The sequence below is a fragment of the Triturus cristatus genome, chromosome 4_2 (assembly GCF_964204655.1).
Source record: "Triturus cristatus chromosome 4_2, aTriCri1.1, whole genome shotgun sequence".
NCBI lineage: Eukaryota > Metazoa > Chordata > Amphibia > Caudata > Salamandridae > Triturus > Triturus cristatus.
The window spans coordinates 662,420,993-662,442,646 of record NC_140586.1 but is presented as its reverse complement, the minus strand read 5'-3'; the positions used below and the strand labels follow the sequence as shown (position 1 = coordinate 662,442,646).

General features: G+C 43.8%; 1 protein-coding gene across 3 annotated transcripts in view; it reads right to left on the bottom strand.

The window, feature by feature from the left end:
• Positions 1-21,654, bottom strand: part of TM2D1 (TM2 domain containing 1) — a 247,610-nt gene that overhangs the window by 13,458 nt on the left and 212,498 nt on the right. For all 3 annotated transcript variants that reach the window (XM_085602451.1, XM_085602453.1, XM_085602452.1), the window contains exon 7: positions 3,101-3,238. In XM_085602451.1, the coding sequence (XP_085458577.1) occupies positions 3,128-3,238 (111 nt within the window). In that variant the 3' untranslated portion in view covers positions 3,101-3,127. The remainder of the gene's footprint in view (positions 1-3,100; positions 3,239-21,654) is intronic.

The window sequence follows — 21,654 nt, the reverse complement described above, 5'->3', positions numbered from 1 at the left end:
ATCTTCTTTCTATTAAGACATACATTTCTCCAATACTGTTTTTCCTGTTTCGAATACATTACATCTGGTTCTTTGGATGCTGCATATGCATCTATGTCCGTTTCTTACGCCATTTAAATATGGCGTTTTTGCTTTCCTCTAGATTTCACGTTATACGGGCATGTGTCTCCAGATATCCGGTGATTTATTTATATTCCGGCTTTGCGACTTACCTCCAATTTCGTGAGGTATTTTTATTTTGACCTTTGGATACATATGGGACGTGATATATATATGTTTATATATTTTTTCTCTTTATATTTATATGTTTCTTTCCGATACGGGCGGGACGTGGTATTTCTTCATTTATAATTTCTAGCATTATTCGAATACTATCTCTTCATGCTCTAATTATATTTTAATTGGTTTTTCGATGCTATATACACATTGATGTCCGTTATACACGCCATTCAAATATGGCGTCTTTGTTTACTTGCTCCTCTACTAACATACGGGGAGGTGTCACCTCACATCCGGTGATTGACTTAAATTGCAGCTTCGCGGTTAGTTTTGAAAATACCGGTGTGCTGTTTGACCCCGTTACTCTCTTTCCGCTTTTCGTATTTGGAGAAGGTAAGCCTTTTTGACTTGTCGTACGGTTTTACGCAATTACTGGTGGTCTTTTGATTAGGTTTTGGCAAATCTGTTGAATTTATTTTTTCCCGTAATTCTGGCTTAATTATCTTTTGACAATATACTAATACGGATCGACAGGAAGGTGCGATTTTAAGTTTTGAGTGTGTCTTTTGACTAATTGCTTTATTAATGTGTTGGAGACAACTTAATATCACGCTTCATGAGGATTATCGCTATTGGAGAATATTGGCACTTTGGACGCTTAAACTTTTATACTTAGAGTTACTTGTCTATTATTAGTATTATTTTTCTGTTTTTCGTTTGTTGCTGTTCTTCTGCTCTTTTGCGCTTTTCCCTCTTTCACCCCTTTCTTTTTGCTTTGTTTATATTTTAGCGCGTCGGAATATATACATATTACAAAGATAAATGCCACTTGGCTTTCTGACTAGAAGGATATATTCGTATCTTATACTGACGGCCTTATTTATATCTTTCCATTGAACATCCAAATGATTTAGGTGAGAGATTATTTTATTTTTTCGTTCAGTATGACTATAGATGTTCAATTTAATTGGATACTTCTTTCAAAATAGATGTGTTTCTGGAATGTTTTTACACAAACTTCGTCGCCCTTTGCGTTCTGACGTAAATTATGTCAACCTTGTCGCTCATTAGTTTTTGGTATTTATTCACAACAATATTGTTGAATATATTCAAGCAAACTTTATTGTTTTTGTTTATTTTTGTTTTTGCTTTCTTTTAAAAAAACTTCCTTTTTTCTGTTTGCTACATAACAGTGCTGTGAAAGACATCTCTATTATTTGCTTGAATTCACATCGTTGAATTCTCTACTCTATCGTGTGATAATATCTGATTTATTTATCGTGCGGAGCCACACTAATAATCGCAGGTATCCCACATCGTCAAAGTAGAGGTGAGATTCCTTTACCCCCCCTTCTTTTTTTAATATTTATTTTTGGGGCGTATCTGAGATGCCTTATATTAATTAGGACTATGGATCTCGATTCTACTATATATGCTCTTGCAATTTACAAATATATCAGTATTTAAAATGATTAAGTTGTATTTACACTGTATTCTATTTTCTGAATTAATGTCTTCTACTAGAGCCTATATTACTCTTGGTATTTGAATGTATTTCCATGTTTTTATATTTAAATGGTCTGATGTGCCTTTGTATATATATATGTATTGTATTGTATTTATATTTGTATATATCAAAGTCGTTGAGTATGGTCCTATGTGTTTATTGTTTTTTGCAATATTGTGGATGACTATACATGTTTTATATAAATGTAGTTATGTCTGTATATTTGTTTGTTACTTGTTTCAGCCCTGAAGAAGTTCTTGCCTCTTAGAACGAAACGCGTTGGCTGATGTCTGTTTTTATGAATACATACAAGAATTAAAGAAACTTTAAGGACTTCCTATCATGTTTGGACTTCTCACTGGTGCACCTTCCTCTTTCGTTAAAAAAACATTTTTTTATTTATTTTTATATATTAAAAAGCTTGTCTCGCTCTTTCAGTTTTCTTCAGACTGCTGAATAGCTTGCCAGGCAAGCACACTCGGAGCAAGCATGGGGTGGAGGGTAGAGTAGATTATGATTCGATGTGGTGGGAACCTTGTCTCTTGTGCCTCTGTTGCATCTCCTATTCTATGTAAAGATTTTTGTAGGCAACTTTCTAAAGCTTTCCTGTTTGGATACAGGGTGCATTGTTCTTTGAAACGATTAAATGTAAGCACTTTTATACAGCTCTCAAGTTTGGATTCAGGGTATATTATTCTTTGTAAAGATGAATTGTAAGCAACTTTCTACAGCTCTCCTTTTTAGACTCAGGTTATATTCCACAGCCTAGGGCTCGGAATTTGTTGGTGTCCTTTAGTCATTAAAGGTTCATTGTTTGATTATGGATGCAGCCGATACATAGACTGCTGAAGCACTGTGGGGGCCCTGTGATCACAAATATACAGGCCTTACCCCTCAGTATGTTTTGTGTACAATGAAGGGGACCTTGAACCTGATCCGTACATCCACCAGGAGGCAAGGGAGCACTTTAAGATATGGTTTTATGTGGTTGTGTTTGCAAAGGTTCAAGAAAATTGTCACTGCGTGGTTTTGTAACCTTTTTATCCTGTCCATTTAAGTTTCTTTGAAGTCACTGTAGTAATACTCAGTCACACAGGGCAACAATTTAATATGCAACCAAAGAGGCAGAATGAAATAGGCAATGGTACATAATGTGTATAGTACAGGTGCACATCTGAGTCCAAATTTATGTTTTGGAAAAAAAAGTAAGATTTCCTGGTAGCAGTGTATCAATGCAGTTGACTGAGAAAAAGCTCTGCACCAACCAATAGAACCATGCAGGGAAAAGGATGAAAATAACACTCAAATCTTGGCTTATTTTTAAGTCATGAAAATTGTGAGGAGTTCCCTCTCCTTGCCGTAATATAAACCCACCATTTATCCTTAGACATCTTTGGATTTTCACGGATACATCTGTGTTTTTCTAAATGTTTCGTTGGTAATAGTCAGTTGATTAAGTCTTGCTCCGTAGTAATCGATGATATAACTTGAGCCATCAGAAGGTCCAACAATCTACAAGACAAAAGGTAATTGTTTTGGTAAGAGTCCGAACTTCAAAAGAAAAGCTAGGTGTTCATATTTAATATTATATCTATATATCTATATATATATATATATATATATATTATCTACTGGCGGTCGCCAGTAGATAGTTATAGTTAGGACCGAGTTTCCATAGGAAATCTCAAAATTCTATTTTGAATAACTTTGGCGCCGATTGACGAATCCTCGCGAAATTTTCAAAACTAATGGGGCGCTCCGCTCCGCTCCTACCCTGAAAGTCTCGGGGTGATTCGTCAAGCGGGGGCCGCGCAAAAGGGGGGGTCCCAAAGCGCGTTTTCCCCATGGATTTTTCCATAGGGACTTTAGTCGCAGCTACAGCCCGAACGGCTGAACAGAATTACGTGAAATTTGGCAGAGAGGTAGCCATAAGGTCCATGAAGTGCCTTTTGCAGGTTTGGAGTAAATCTGCTCAGTATTTCCAGAGAAAATAGCATTTAAATCAATATATATATCTGTACGCGCGCAGCGTGCGCGCTGGGTGCGCGCACCTTGCCGTGCGCGAGCGCAATTCTGATTGGTCGTTAGATCTTAGTAAACATTCGAATCGGTCGAAACCAGGAAGTGCCGGCCGCCATTTTGTCTCTCGCACTCTGAGGGGGTGAAAAACAAATGTGGAGAACGTGAAAAGGGGGCAGGGTGGACAGTTCCTGACCCCCTAGCCTTTGTCAGGGGGTCCCAGAACGACCCCCAAGGGTAAAAAAAACAATATTTATTTTTTCAAAAAATCGCCGAGTGCGCGCACCCTGCGCGCACCACCCAAGCGGAAAAAATTCTGCGAAGTTCGCGCAGCGTGCGCGCACTCCGCGATTTTTCGAAAAAAAAAATATGTATTTGGCCCTTGGGGGCGAAGCGCTCCATGCCCACCGCGCGCGCATGGTGCCCGAAGCGCTCCGTGTGCGCACGGCACGAACTGCGTAAAGTGGGCGCGCGGTGCGCGAAGCGCACCGCGTGCCCACTGCGCGCGCACGGAGGGCGAAGCGCACCGTGCGCGCGCCGTGAAAAAGTTTTGTTTAAAAAACTATATTAATAAATACATAACTTAGCATTTAAAAAAACGTACAAATTCACTGAAAAAACCATAGGTTTCACACACGTTATAGTTAGGAATTAGCATTTAAAAAACCTTGCAAATTCACTTAAAAAACCATAGGTTTCACACATGTTATAGTTAGCTGGGCATTTCCCTCGTAAAAAACCAATGAAATTCCCCCGTTATAGTTAGTGCAGGCAACTATAACTAACGCGACAGCAATCCGCTGCTGATGACGTCAGATATTACATCACTGATGACATATGTGTCTTTCTGAAAAAAATAAAAATAAAATATATGTATAGCTAAAGATGAATGGAAGAAGACATGGGTAAATAAGTGTCTAAATACAGTGATGTAATATCTGACTTCATCAGCAGCGGATTGCGGTCGCGTGAGTTATAGTTGCCTGCACTAACTATAACGGGGGAATTTCATTGGTTTTTTACGAGGGAAATGCCCAGCTAACTATAACATGTGTGAAACCTATGGTTTTTTAAGTGAATATATATATATATATATATATATATATATATATATATACACACACACACACACACACACACACTCACACATTATCAGATCTCAACGCTTTAAATTGAAATATTAAACACCAGAGTATCTAATCCGGTGAAGTACCACACACATCCTGTACATGACCAATACTTATTAAAACAAATCTTTAAATATGGTTTGAGTAGATAATTAAATGACAAGATGGCACTCCTTAGATTAATAGTAAAACTCTTACTTTATCTTGAGCGTCTTGAGTATGTCCAATAATGACCAGTTCGCATGAGCAATGTATCAGTTTCTGTAGTATAACAAAACTAAGGGATTCCAGAAGGAAAGAGGTGGGAAGTAGTACTTAACAGTAAGTATAGGGGACAGAGACCCACGAGCCAAGAAAGGCACATGCCTTGGGTTTCTAAATTACATAAACTCTGGCTGCTGAATTATTACAACAGTGAAAATATAAATATGTACGTAAGATGGGAAGGCACTTCGCAAAAGTCAAGGACTGATTCATCCCTTCAACCGTAAAGGCAGAATATGACGTTTGTCATTTACGGGACACATGTACCTTCTACCACTAGATCCCTTATAAAGAGAGCCAGGGAAAATGTATGAAATAACAAAATAATTGGTCTTTATACCCCAATGAAAGACAATACTTGTGGAAAAGCTTGGAAGCAGCAGTGCTCCGACAATGGTTCCTTGCTCGGAGCACCACTGGATTCAAGCTAGCCTAGCTGATATGGGGTGATACCCCAAAACCAGTCCCAGGATGCTTGTTTCCTGTCCAGAGAGGACCCGGCTTGGCAGTTCGGGCTGGACTGTTCCCATGGGGAGCAGGGTCAAGACTGATTTGCATATGGCTGGGTGAAAACTGGGGTGACGTGGGAAGCAAAAAAAAGATTGATCAAAAGATATGTGACTGCGGGCGAGTGTTCGAAAAGTTTCAACACTCCGTCTATCATTTTATTTTGTGAAGTTACAGGATGGGTAAAACCCTTTGATACATCAGGCCCCTTTCCTAACCAGTCGACATTAATAGCAGGTCAATTGTACCCAAGACATTAAACCATCAATGCAAAGTGTAGTGACGGCTACCTGTAAAAACATTACTCAAGACTCTCCCCATACCAACAAAATTCATAGCTGCAAAAAGTCCCTTTGTTATTTTGGATACCTTTTGCTAATCTGGTTTTACCCAACTGCACTTTGAGCCCATAGTTACACTGTTAACAGAAACGTTTTAAGTCCGAAAATACATTGTGATGTCTGTTGAAGGCCAGGACTGGCCTTAAGTGATAGATTCGCCATGGGGACCTTCGGCAGCTATAAATGGTCACACAACAGCAGCACATCCTTAATGTAGTCAAACAGAGGGCAGAAAAGCAGCAGCAAGTATGCTTAAAGTTTGAATTTTTCAGGAGCCTTAGAATTGTGGGCTACAACCTAAAATGGCATTATTAAAAATGTTAAAGGTTTCAGAAAGTACCATGCTGATGGCAGTATTGACCACCCCTACAATGTCATAATATTCAGTTAGTAGTAGGTGAATGACCCCTGTTTCCAGAAATGTGTTTATTAAAACATTTGACTATAGCACTCTTACTTTTAAAATCTATTAACAGTTCTGTAAACAAGTGCTGAAAGAGTGAGTGTGAGAGATAATGAGATGTGAGAGGGGGTAATGAGATGTAACAGTGAGTGAAAGTGCAATACACAGATTTTCTATACTTATAACACTAACAAGTCCATTGGACACAATGCTATTGGGAAGATGCTGCATACCCTGCATTAGTTCTCCTTTGAATTAAATATGTGCTTCATAACAATCACTGCAATGCTAAATGTTTTGTAAACACTGGAAAACATATTTATCTATTATGGGAACAGTTTAGACATATTATCTAGTATCTGTACTCCAAAGGGGTTATATAGCATGTACTGTGTAGCAATACCCCAAGCATTTACTCTCATGACAAGCATTTACACTTTACTGCATAAAAATGGAGCAACTATGCTTCATATACACCTTACAGGGATTAACCACATGTAGTGCAGAAATACAAGCATTTTATATTACTGTGCAGCAAGAATCAATTCCTGTAAGGTGTTGAGTATCAGGCTTCTTTAAACAGTAGCTCATGAGCTACTGATAGCTCTCCAGCTACCTGTTAGTAGCTCTCCAATGTGCATCCCAACCTACTAAACAGGTATCTTTTGCTTGGTTGAACTAATATATGTATGCCAAAACTGTGCATTCAAAATAAAAAATTGTGCATTTTCAGAACTCAGAATATGTTTGGAGAAAGATTTCTGAATTTCCAAAATGTATTTAAAGCAGATATTTCCGAAATAAATCGTGGGGAGACCAATCATTAATATTATTTTCATGCCTGGGGCACTGTTCCTGTGTCTGGCATGTATTAACTACTCAGACGCATTCAAAATTGCCGAAGCCTTTTTACATTACTGTCTAATGCACTAAGGTGATCTTTATTGGTAATCTTGCATATGTACGCCATTAATGTAATCTTTTACGGTGTGGTCATTTTTACAACTCTAATAATGTTATTTGCTCAAAATTCATTTAAGTGATTATAAGTAGCGCTTATTACACAAAAGGCTGGAGGCCTCTGATGTATATAGTGAGGTTTCTGCATTAGTTTACAGTGTGTATGGAGTTGAATCCCTGTAAGACTGAAATGCAAAACAAACGTGTGCCTTTGCAGAGTGCAAGGAGGTCATTAATGTTCATGTCATTGTACGGTATTTAGCAATGCCCAATGCTCAAAACATCAGGAAAGAGAATGTGAAACATACTAAAGAACATACTGCATTGCTATATTTGGGTTCACTCCCGACCAAAGCTCTTCAATAGAGTAAAATAGGAAATAAATGTGACAATGTTAGTTTGTCTGGTCATTTCCCCCTTTTGGTAATGGTTATCAAAGAAGACAAGTTACTCCTTTAGCTATAAATGCAGTATTTGATTGCACAACTAACAACAGTATATCACTACATAGTACACATATCTAGTTAGGGACCTTTTTAGATGGTGAAAACAGGCTACCTCACAGAATGGGGAGGTGGACAGGCAGTGTAGTGTATCAACCATAAAGATGGTTACCAAAGGTAAGTAACTAGTTGTTCTGGTGGATACATCTAACTGCAGATTCATCACCTTTAGCATAGATACCAAAGCAGTACTTCCCAACGATACAGCATTTGTGGAGTGGACTCAAAAAAGTCCTGCAGGAGCTAATGGCCAACTTGCCCTTCCCATTGGTCCTGGATGTCAAAGCAGAAGTGCTTTTTGAACATATGCATGGAAGCCCACATGGCGGCATGACTGATGTCAAGGATAGGCACTTTGCGTGCCACCACACTGGTAGCAGTCTTAGCGCTGCAGGGCAGTCTCTTCAGAATTTGCTTTTTGGCCAGTGTGGAGCAGATCTCAGTAGAAAGGGCAATCTACCTTGACATAGTCCTTTTCTATACTGCCTTACTTTTCTTTGCCCAACAGAACCTCACAGAAAGTAGAGGGTCCACCCCCACAGTTTTTAGTACGAGTTTAAGGCTCTTTTGGGGTCCAGCTGGTGGAACCCCTCTTCCTCTTTTGAGGGGTGAGGTGGGGTAAGAACGTTGGGAGTGTGATGGATTGCCAACAGGAAAGTCATCGCAACTTTTGGCAAGAAGGCCTCCATGGTCCTCAACCAGTTTTTCCGGAATAAAATATGGTGTAAGGCGGCTGAACCTAGAGAGCCCAGAGCTCACTCATGTGACAAGCTGAAGTGATCGCAACAAGGAGGACCGTCTTCAGAGGGAGAAGGCGCAACAAGCAGCTGGGATTCTGGTCGAAAGATGCACAAATGAGAAATGTCATAACCAAATTAAGGTCCCACTTTGACATCACAAACGGCCTTGAAGGGAATATGTGGGCCAAATCTTTGAGAAAATGCATCAGAACAGGCAAAAACAGAGGTTGGTCCGTTCAACACAGAAAAGACAAAATGGCTGATAGGACTTACTGCAAGGTCTTCCTGGGTCAAAGACAAAACAAACAACAACATATCAGACAGTTTGGCCTACTGGAGGCCTGTGTGGTGTAAATAGACTTTGTGGAAGCGTGCCTGGCAGTCAGGATCACCTTCACAACTTTGGCTGGCATGTCAAATGCCATCAACAACTGCCTTTGCTGAATCTCCACGCATGGAGGTAGAGATTGCACAGGTTTGAGCGCAGCACCCTACCACTGCGACAGCAGATCTTCTCAAAGTGGGAGCCTGATCAGAGGGCTGACGCACATGCTCAAAAGCATTGGGTACTATATTCCCCACACCCAATCTAGAGCCACTAGGATAACTTTGGTCTGGTCTCTCCTGACCTTCAGAACTCTGGGCAGGAGTTCCACCCCAAGCAAAATGAGTCTCCCAGGAAGGACCTTCCCAGGAACTCCAAAGTGCTAAGATTTTGACACGGTGTTCTTAATGGTGGTAAAAAGATCTTCCCAGGGTTGTCCCATTGTTGAAAAATGCCTTGTACCACCTTGGGGTGTGGCAACCATTTGTGATCCGCCAGGCATTCAATGATCATGCCAGGTGGTTCACATGGCGGTCCAACCACCTCCATAGGTGCACAGCATTCTGCCACAGGACCCCACTCCACCCTGCTTGTTGAGCTACCATGAGACATGTGCCAACCTCCCCTTGGAAATCAGGAAGGCCTTCAACAACAAGAGACAGGCTCTTAATGCCAACAGACTGATATGGAGGCAGTTTTCTACTGGAGACCAGTGTCCTCTGATCTCCACTTCTACCAAATAACCTCCCCAACTCAGCAATGGTGTATCTGTCAACATGGTCCGCTCTGGGTGGGGAAAGGGTCTGCCGCTGGTCAAGTTGCGCTGGAGCACCCTTCATTGCAGATTTATGCAATCTCCTCTGAAACCGGGATGAGACTTGAGATCCCAATGCAAAGCATTTCAATGCCACCTGGCGAAGTGGACAAGCAGGATGCAAGAGGCCAACATGCCAGGAAGTATCAGAGCTGTTTTCAGTGAGATACAGGAGGGAGAATGAACATGCGGATTGTATTCTAAATACCCTGGTGTCGCTGCAGCAGTGAAAAGGCCTTGAACTGCACTACGTCCAAGACAACTCTTATAGAAGGTAGTATCTGTGAAGGAGTCATTTGGGAGTCTCGGTTAATAAGCTGAAATCACACCGCTGGCAGGAGGTTCGCCGTCGGCTGGAGGTAGCCTTCAACTGTCTGTGCTGAGACTACCTTCAACAGCCAGTTCTCAAGGCAGAGGAAAACTAGTATCCTCAGAGCGGCGACCCCCGCCATCACTTTCATGAACACCCGACGGGCACTGGTAAGGATGCAAGACAGCACGGTAAACTCAAAGTGCGCTTGTCCAACCTTGAACCACAGGTAATGTATTTAACACTGCATGACGACCATATGAAAGAATGTGTCGTGCAGGTCCAGGGCTACCATTCAGTCTGCCCGGATCCGGGGCAGACAGAACCTGCGACAGAGCATTTTCAAGTTGTTCTTTGGCAAGAAGGTGTTTAGAGGGTGACAATCTAGAATAATAAGTACTAAGGCCACCATCGTTCTTCGGCACATGGAAATAACAGGAGTAACATCACATCCTATGTCTGAGTCAAGAATCCTCTCAATACCCCTTTGGACAATTGATCTCACACAACTCAAAGTAAGATTTATAGGTGCTCTTCTGGATGCCACCCTGATGTGTGTGGAAGCTGTGGTGGGTCAGAAAGGAACAGAATGGCATAGCCCTGTGTAGGACTATATAAAGGATGCAATGAATTGTCATCCTGGGAGAAAATATTTGATCCCGACTGCCACTGGGTGGTTGTGACCCACTAAGGGCAAACTAAAGCTGCTTGGGGCTGACGCCACATGGGTGGGGGAAAGAGAAGATTGATGCCCCTGGTGACCTGCGCAGTCAGCTTATTTCCTGTCCTTGACCACAAAAGGGCTCCGGTGACATCTGCAGGGGTGCGGGGTCCTGGCGTTGCCTATACAGAACCCTCTGGAGTAGCCTAGAAAGGGTTAAATATGTACTTTATATCAATCAATGCTAAAACAAAATGGTTTGCAAAAACTGGAAAAACATATATCTATTTAGGGGTTTAAGCATACGAGGAAATTATCTAGAAGGTGTGGAAAGGCCAATATAACGCACTGTGTCTCTACTTTCCCTGAAGTATTTGACGGCAAAATTTGCTTTTCACCAAAGAGGCAGGATCCATAAAAAGGCATATCCATAAGGAATGCCTGCCCTTCACCAGAAAAACCTATGGATCCCATCCAAGCAACTACTCAGCTCAAGCAATCCGTAGTATCCAGACCAGCACAAATCACATTTGGCTGAATCCTGGCCACCTTGAACGATCTAATCGAAGGAGGACCTAAACTCCTCCGGGACTGTATGCAAGATCCCGCTGGCCATGTTCCAGAAGGAAGGCGTGCCTATAATGGCTAGAAGGCAATGGTCACTGACAGACCTCAATCTAAGCTGGTCGAACAGAACAGGTTTACTAAAAGCTTCAATCCTTTTCGACTCCCTGTCTGGGAGAGGTCATGGGAAATGCAGTAGAATTCACTTTGCTAGTAAAAGCTTGGACCACAAAACTCTCAGGAATAGGTCATTGTGTGAGACAATCCGGGTCACTGCGTGCCGGTCTGTATAATCTAGTCATCTGCCTGTTCACCGGTGGGCAGGGGAAAGGGTTAGATCAAGTGCCCATAAGGGTGTCAGTTAGGACTTCATTAAATGTAACTAGGGCTCAGAGGAAGCAGGCAAAGGTTGCAGAACTTCTGTAAGGACATTTGTCTAAACCTCAACAGAAGGTAGTTCTAAGGCAGCCTAAGGCAAGCCCGTCTGCGCACTCCACGCACTCAACCCAGGCCGCAACAACAACTGCAAGCTAGCATCACCAGCCGACACTCACGGACCCTTCAGCTGTCACCGTTGCCGGTACACCTGCAGCACCGATGAGAACACGGATCCAGCACAACCCGCCCACAAGAACACAACCGGACCAAAGATCCTGCACTGCATCCTCCTCAACGTCCGATTCCTGCACAAACATGCCACTGAAATCTGGGACCTCCTCGACAGCACCACCCCGGACGTATCGTTCTTCACCGAAACCTGGACCAACACTACCTCGGGTCCGGACATCGCCATCGACATTCACCAAGGATACAAGATCGCCAGGAAGGACTGCCCCACCCGCCGGGAGGAGGAATCGCTATCGTCCACAAATCCAGTCTCCGCCTGAGCACACTCCCCTACGAACACACAGACCTGATGGAACACCTTCACTTCAAGATCCTGGCCAGCCCCACCGCCACCCTCCATGGAACCCTCATCTACCGACCCCCTGGACCCCGCGGACCCTTCGCCAACTCCATTACGGACATCATCTCCCCGCAGGCCATCACATCCACCAACTACACACTACTGGAAGACCTCAACTTACACCTCGACAACTGACTGGACCCAAACACCACATCACTCCTGGACAACCTCCACAACGTTTGACTCTGCCAGATCGTGACCGAGCCCACGCACTCAGCAGGACACACTCTCGACCCCCTCTTCACTACAGGAAATTCCACCACTTTCGGCCACACCACTGAATTCCCATGGACTGACCACCGATGCATCCACTTAACCTTCAGAACACCCACCATCCACAGACACCAGCACCTGCCCCCACAAAGAAACTGGACCAAAATCACAGATTACCAGCTCACCTCCTCACTCAACAATTCCACCCCAACAATCGTGGAAAATGACGACTCCAACACCGCAGCCCGCACCCTGCATAGATGGATCTCGGACAGCGCCAACACCATAGCCCCCCTCAGGAATAACAACCCCCCCGCCAAGAAAGCCAGATGGTTTACCACCGAACTTCGTGAGTCCAGATGCACTTGCCGCCGCCTCGAAAAGACCTGGGGGAACACCTAATACACAGAAGCCCACAAAAACTTCAGAACCGCCACCAACGCCCACCACCAACTCATCAGAGATACAAGGAAAAAAGCTATCGAAGATAGAATCTCCACCCACACGCACAACAGCAAGGAACTCTTCAACATCATCAAGGAGTTTGTCCAAGCCACCAGCGAGTCTACTGACATCCCTCCCCCTCTGCGACAAACTCAGCACATTTTTCCACCTCAAAATCAAGAGCATCTACGACAACTTCGACGAAGACAACCAACACACTGGACCTTCACCAACCACCCCCGACACCCGGAAACCAGTGATATACAACTGGATAGCCCTCACCACCGAAGACACACTGAAGACAATGCAGTCGATCCACTCAGGGGCCCCCATGGTCCCCTGCCCCCACCACATCTTCAACAGAGCCGCCGACACCATCGCACCCATGCTCAGCCACATCAGCAACCGCCACGTTCCCCGACGACTGGAAACATGCCGAGGTCAACCCCCTACTGAAGAAACCCTTGGCGGACCCCACCAACCTCAAAAACTACAGACCAATTTCACTGCTCCCATTCCCAGCGAAAGTCATCGAGAAAGCCATCAATAGTCAACTCGCCACTTTCATCAAAGTGCACGACATCCTCAACCCTTCGCAATCCGGCTTCAGAAACAACCACAGTATGGAACCACAGTATGGAAACCGCCCTCCTCGCCGCAACAGATGACATCCGCACACTACTGGACAAAGGAGAAACAGTAGCCCTCATCGTCCTCGACCTCTCAGCGGCCTTTCACACAGTCTCCCACCGCACCCGAATACAGACACTCCACGACGCAGGAATCCAGAACAAGGCCCTCGACTGGATCCGCTCCTTCCTCTCTGACAGAACGCAGTGGGTCAGACTTCCTCCTTTCCTCTCGGACCCTACACCAACCGCCTGTGGAGTCCCTCAGGGCTCCTCCCTCAGCCCGACACTCTTCAACGTCTACATGGCTCCACTTGCTCCCATCGTCAGGACCCACGGACTCAACATTGTGTCGTATGCAGACGACACCCAACACATCCTCTCTCTATCCAACGAACCCAACACCGCCAGACAGAACTTTGGAGAAGGCATGGGAGCAGTCGCTGAATGGATGAAAAACAGCTGCCTACAACTAAACACCAACAAGACGGAAGTACTCATCATGGGCTCAAACCTCGATGCCTGGAGCGACACCTGGTGGCCCCCCACGCACTCGGAAACCCTCCAATCCCCACGGACCACGCTTCCACACCCTCCGTCGCAAGACCTTTAAATGGATCCCCCTCGAACACAGGAAGACCATCACCCACGCCCTGGTCACCAGCAGACTACTACGGCAACACTCTCTACACCGGAATAAACAAAAACCTCAACCGCAAGCTACAGAACATCCAGTACACCGCTGCAAGACTGGTCCTCAACCTACCAAAACACTGCCACGTCTCCCAGCACCTGCGCACACTCCACTGGCTACCCGTCGAGGCGAGAATCACCTTCAAGATACTCACCCACACACACAAGGCCCTCCACAGCACCGGACCAGCATACCTGAACAGCCGACTCAAATTCCACGCACCCCAAAGGACCCTACAATCAGCCCAACTCTCCTACGCTGTGGTCCCCCGCACCAGAAAGACCATATCGGGAGGACGCTCCTTTTCCTTCCTCGCAGCAAAAGCCTGGAATGCCCTTCTGCTTCTCCTCAGACGGACATCGCTCCCCAGCTTCGCAAAGAACCTCAAAACCTGGATCTTCGACATACCCCCTCCTTGATGGAACGGATCCTGAACCCCTCCAGACAGAAAGGGTCAGGATGGGGACAGCTCCCGCTTTGACTTTTTATTCTTCTTTCTTGACTTGGACTTACCAGACGACTGACTGTGAAGAAGATCAGTCACGGGAACGGCCATGAAAGCGGACACGAGTGCAACTTGAAGCAAGAGAACAATGTGCGCAAGGCCGGTTACTTTCTTCGATATTCAGCAGAATACAGCTTTGCCTCACTGTCCGGATCACCTTTGGGTTCTTAAAACACATTCCTTCCATGACTGGGAGTCAAGTTCAAACACCAAAGGTACAACTCGTAGAGGTCTGTTACCAACATTCCTTTCAGACAATGATGCATGGTTTGAACCTACGAAAAAGGAAGCAGAGCTCTCGACCTGCGTTTGAAGGCACGGAAGTTTGTGCGCAGGGGTGATGAGTTTATGTGGCTTCAGGGCAGAACAAGGTGAGCCACATCCCGGCATCTAGTGGCACATGCAAGCACAACTGTTGTAACATCCAGATCCAGTCTGGCACTTGGGGAATATTGTAAAGGTGAAAAATCTGTGGTAAGACATCCATCAGAACTATAACATTTTAATACACATCATTAAAAACACTATACTCTTTGTTACGACTTATACAGAGCTATGTGAAGCAGTGAGCCGCCCTGCCAGTAGGCATGGAAATGCTTATTGATTATGAGTTTCCTTCTGCCCCTACCTAAGCCATTCGATTTTCTTGCCGATTTGTATTATCAATAGTATACCCCGATTACTATGCAAATGCTCTGAATGTTATTTTGTTAAAATCAATAAAATTCATATGTTTAAAAAAAGACATACTGAGCTATATGCCAGAAACTTTGTGTGGGTGTCACCCACCAGACAGTTCACTTGTAAGGTGCAATACAGCCAATCCAGCTATATTTACAAGTGTCAAGATGGTGGTAGAGAACCATTTACCTAATTTGGAACATACAGTGTCCATACACATAATTGTGCAAGTCCTTGCTTACTCCATGGACCAATTTTTTGACGCACAACCATATCCATTTGCTACCACTGTAATAGCTGAAAGGAATTAGTTGCGGTCTGCTTATTGAAGGGACAATTCTGCAACTTTCATGCAGCTTATGTAAGTTTGCTAGTCCGTCTGATGGAACTCCTTGAACTCAATTAGCCAGAACACTTGGAAAATTATGTATTCAAAGTTTTAAAGCAAACCTGCCAATACACAGAATGTCAAAACACACAAGATGATGGACGGAATGTTGCACATTGGCAAAGCATTCACCCCCAGTCACAGATCTGGGTTTAATCCATCGTTATTTTGCTCACCACACCACCCCAGTTCAGACATGGCCATATGCAAATTAGTCTTGACCCTGTGCCTCATGGGAACAGTCCAGCCCGAACTGCCAAGCCATGTCTTCCCTGGACCGGAATCAAGCATCCTAGGACCGGTTTCGGGGTTTCACCCCTCTTCAGCCAGGATAGCTTGACTCCAGTGGCGTAGTGAGCACAGGACCCACGTCTGGGCATACCCTTCCCACATAGGGCGAACAGCAAAACACACAAGATGATGGACGGAATGTTGAACATTGACAAAACATTCACCCCCAGTCACAGATCTGGGTTTAATCCATTGTTATTTTGCTCACCACGCCACCCCAGTTCAGACATGGCCATATGCAAATCAGTCTTGACCCTGAGCCTCATGGGAACAGTCCAGCCCGAACTGCCAAGCCATGTCTTCCCTGGACCGGAATCAAGCATCCTAGGACCGGTTTCGGGGTTTCACCCCTCTTCAGTCAGGATAGCTTGACTCCAGTAGCGTAATGAGCACGGGACCCACGTCTGGGCATACTCTTCCCACATAGGGCGAACAGCAAAACACACAAGATGATGGACGGAATGTTGCACATTGGCAAAACATTCACCCCCAGTCACAGATCTGGGTTTAATCCATTGTTATTTTGCTCGCCACCCCAGTTCAGACGTGGCCATATGCAAATCAGTCTTGACCCTGTGCCTCATGGGAACAGTCCAGCCCTAACTGCAACGCCATGTCTTCCCTGGACCGGAATCAAGCATCCTAGGACCGGTTTCGGGGTTTCACCCCTCTTCAGCTAGGACAACTCGACTCCAGTGGCGTAGTGAGCACGGGATTCACGTCTAGGAATACCCTTCCCACACAAGGTGAACAGCAAAAACACACAAGATGATGGACGGATGTTGCACATTGGCAAAACATTCACCCCCAGTCACAGATCTGGGTTTAATCCATCGTTATTTTGCTCACCACGCCACCCCAGTTCAGGACCTGACTTGGCAGTTCGGACTGGACTGTTCCCATTGGGCACAGGGTCAAGACTGATTTGCATATGGCTGGGTCCAAACTGGAATGGCATGGTGAGCAAAAAAACTATGGATTTAGGCCCAGATCTCTGTACTGGGGTGAATGTATGACATTGTTCCGCATTCTGTCTATCAATAGTTCTTTTTGCAATACACAGAATGTGGCATCGCGTCACACACAATCAACATTCTTCATTGGCAAAATGTGGAGATGTTGCCTCACATAGGCAAGAAGAGGCATGCAGGAAACCCTTTGACACATTTATTTTCGCCTTGCATATGGACAGAGCGTAGGAAGGTTGCATGGACCCTTATGCAAACTAGGAGCATGGGCTGCCCTTCCCCCAGTGTCAATGGTAAAAACAGAGAGGGCTTTAGGCCCTTCATACTCATGGGCTCTGTGCCACTGTACCCGTCGCATCACTGATAATTATGTGCATGTTTGTGAACGATCTTCTCTTACACAACCCATTTTAGTTTTTTGTTTTTTTGCCTTCTTAGGACACTGGATGCATATTTAGATGCCCTTTTAATGTTGCCTGTGGGGGGCATGCAGGGTTAAAACATGTTAGAATTGTGTCCTGGATAGGAGAAGGTATAAAACAACATAGGTGGTGTCCCCCACTAAATATTCATATAAACAGGTAGTATATCCTAATATTTATATCACCCACAGAGGTTTTCATTTTCAATTATTAATTATCAAAAATATACAATTTTTCTTTTTTTATAGATTTTACGTAGGTTTTGACACAAATTCTAAAAAACACACTTATACATATAATAAATAATCACTATAATAGTGTGTACAAAGAAAAACAAGAAAAGCCCTGAGTCTATACTCAAAAGACAACAATTATACGTATGTCAAAATGACAAACTTACAAAACGTGCAAAAAAACATTAAAATGAAATACACAACTACAACATCTACAATGGACATGTACAGGGAACAAAGAAATTTATGTTTTATGATGTGCTTTTCCCTGTTTTTTTCCCCCAGAACCTGCTTTGTTCTCAGGGACCCTCTTCTGTTGCTTGTTAGGTTGCTGGCTAGGAGAAGGTGCCAGGATTCATCACAAGACACTTTCAAGACTTTCCATCACGATAAGAGGGGCAAACGGTTAATGGGCATGCCACAATGTATAAAACCATATGAGCAGACTCCGAGGATAAACAAAAAGCTTAAATGATCAGTATCACTTCTCCAGGTGCCAGAAAGTGTAAGGCTGCAATCCACTTGTTAAGACACATTTGCCAGGTCTTAGCCAGTCATAAAGTGCTGTCATTTTATGCATTCGCACTTACACTACAGGGAATATATTGTTTAGTTAGAACCGCGTTTTTCAACTGAGTAAACTACTGACTGCATTCGGTCAGTGTTTCTACTGAGTGCATATTTTTCTGCTGAGTGCTGCACACATTTATGCTACAGTGGGGAAATAATGATCCTCGGTACAGTGTTAAGTAGAAGGATATTCCAGGAGTTCATTTTCAGAAAAGCCAATAAAACCTACGGCTTTTTAGTCAACATAATTTGAATTACAGTGCTGTAAAATAAAAAAGATAGCCGCCTTTATTAAAACTAAAACAAAACTGCCCACACCCGCTTCAGGGTTTCAGCTCTTTCGTTACTGTGCTCTAATGCAACACCCTCAGAAATCTGCAAAAGGATCAGACTGTGAATATTGCTCCAAAGTTGGAAAGATAGAAGATAGAAGGAAATTGAGAACTGACATAATCCCAAACACCAGCAGGGTTGCTGAAGGTTGAAAAGTATACTTAGCCATTTGGAGTTATCAGGCACTGTTTCATGCTGCACACTATTCTGGTTTGCATTTAGGCGTGTCATCTAGTTCCAAATTGTGTTCCTTTAATATTCCAGCCACTTCCAATTTGATTGGTTTGAATTTGAGACCTGGAGTTATTTAACTTGGGTTGAAAGATACTTTCTGCCTCTCCCAGTGGTCACACTGATCCAGCACCCTTTGTGCTCCTCCTCAGGATAAGAGTGTAGCTTTCCCATAACTTAGAAAGCTGCGCCCCCACACCGAGGGTCAATTCTGAGCCCCACTAGAGTTTTGTGGGAAGACCATGGAGAGCACTGCTTCCACTTATGTACAAACTCCCCGTCAGACAGCATGTGTTCACATAGACATTGAAAAGGACTGACAAACACAGCACTTCTTGTGGCACACTGCTACTTACTGCAGCTGTACCTAAACCTTGAGATCCCCAGTCTGCCCGAAGGGCAGACTCCCAGCCTCAGAGCACTTTTGCACTTCCAGACTACTCATTAATGCTTACAGCATCTTTGACAGCAACAGTCCTACATCTGGTCAGGGCCTCATCCACAACGCACTAGCTTTAGAGTTTTCATGGCCCACACACACAAGTTAAAGAATTCGATTTTCAGCAAGAACTCTCATTAGAACACACTCAAAATTAATACTACTGTTATCAACCTCTTGTAGTTTGAGGGGAAAAAGTGTCAATGTGTAGGGCTTTGGGCCTAAAGAACAAAAAATAATTGATGCCAAAAAATTGTCATATTATTTCACTTGCAGGTTGACATTAGTCTAGAGGACTTTGTGTAGTGATAAGCACTACAAGGCCATCCACCCTCACATGGAACAAGCTTACAAGGAAGCAGAATTGTTTACAGTTGCCTTCCTTTTGCGCCAGTCTCTAACTGAAGCATTGCTCACATTTTGAAGTACAGATAGACGCTATTCAGGAACTCCGCCCTCCTCATAGAGAATCTTTGGGGAGAAAAGTATAGAGACCTGGGAATCTGAGAGGGGCAGGCATAGAGACTGAACACTAAAGGTTACATGCCAGAGTACATGCCAGAGTACATCACCAAACTGCAGGCCAAGTACATTTCTGAGGTATGCAGGGACAGTGACATAGCTTGGCATAAAAAAAAAAATGAGATTACTAATAACTCTGCTAATACAATAATCATGTGACTGAAAGCATATGTATGCAGTGCCGTTAGGGAGGGATTAGACTAATCTGTATGGGGAAGTAGGGATTTGTAATGTAAAATGCTCTGGGTTTTCCTAATGTTAATTTATTTTGTTTCATATAATGATTGCTGAGATTACTACAGTAATTACCATCATTGGGATACCTAAATTTAAGGGCTGACATAACATAATAAATAACCTCCCGCAGTAAAAAACATAGAAAGCAATCCACTTCAGTGGCCGGGCTGCTACACCCGTTTCGGCTTTCCTTTCTACTTCGTGTTTTTTTTCTTTACTTAGTTTTGCTATATGTTAATTTTGACTTTTTTAAAACATATGAAAGCCACCTTGAGGTAGCACCAGTTTTATGTTGTATTACTTTTACAGTTTTAATGTATAATACATATATTTGCACACAAAAAACAGAAAGAAAAGAAAAAGTTATAGGCTTGCCTAGCGCAGACTTATTGGCTTTGCTTATACTTGCTTATGTTTGGCGTACTGTAGTTCTAGTGACAATAGTGAGAAATGTCTTGTAGTCGTATGAAGTGAAACCTGAGGAAAGCACTTAGTGGATGCTTTCCATTTTGTCCCAACATTCAAAGTGTGCATCATGCAGCTTTCCCTATGGATGCAACCAAAGCACACGGTATTCGTTATGAAAGATTCCTCATTGTGATAGGCTGGTTCACTGCTATTAAGCAGCCATATTGATACTGTGATTTCCTTAAATACAATACCAGCAGGCTTTTATGTGAAAAGGTGAAACTACCTTGCAAGCAAAGTGTTCCAGTTTTCACTCTTTGCATTATCTGCAGTAACGGCTGCAATGGAGCACCAAATACTGACTGCCATAAAAGCTCATTTATGTAACATTGAGTAAGAGAATCAGGTTATTTCCAAAGTTGTTAAACTACTAAACAAATCCCAAGAGCATGTTAGGAGAAATAACTGCTTTAACAAACCTCATTTGTCCGGAAATTACAGCAAGCAAGACTAGAATTTGCAATACCATGGCAATGGAATCCAACAGTGTGAAAGCGTGGTGAGCTTTCATGGACTGCGTTTGGCACTGCACGTAGTAGCTACACACCATCCACCCGCCATCTGGGCTCCAGTGAAGCAAACACAAAGATGTGTACACCTAATAGGTGGCGTCAAGACATGAACCTAGTCATGTTGACTCCACCAGGTGAACTCTTCCGCCTTCCGTCTGCCCTGTTTTTTGTCCATTTCAGTGAAACAGCATCATGTCTAAGTCTGATGGAAGACCCCACTGAACCCCTTGCTCCAAACATGGATTCAGTCCGATAGCTTTGCCATGCAGTAGCTTCTGTGGAACAATCTGGTGCTTCCAGCCACAAGGACTCTGTATACCTCTTTGCAAGCCTGGAACTCTCCTGTTACCCCTCCCGTCCCCTTTGTGTGCACTGCGCTTGGGCAGAAAGGGACTCCTTCTTGGATGGTCCCTCTACAGTTTCCCTCTCTTAACGATGCCGCTGGCCTTAACTGCTACAAGGGTTGTGAGAGCAACAAATAACTCATTCAGCATAGGGAGTTAGGGATGGATGAGCTTGAATTCTATGAAACTGATTGGGGAAAAGACAGAGGTATTGGGAAAGAACCCGGCCCTATGGGGCCCACAGCACTGGCCTCAAAACTTGGGTTCACTTCCTGCGCTAGCCCAAAAGGTGCGAACCT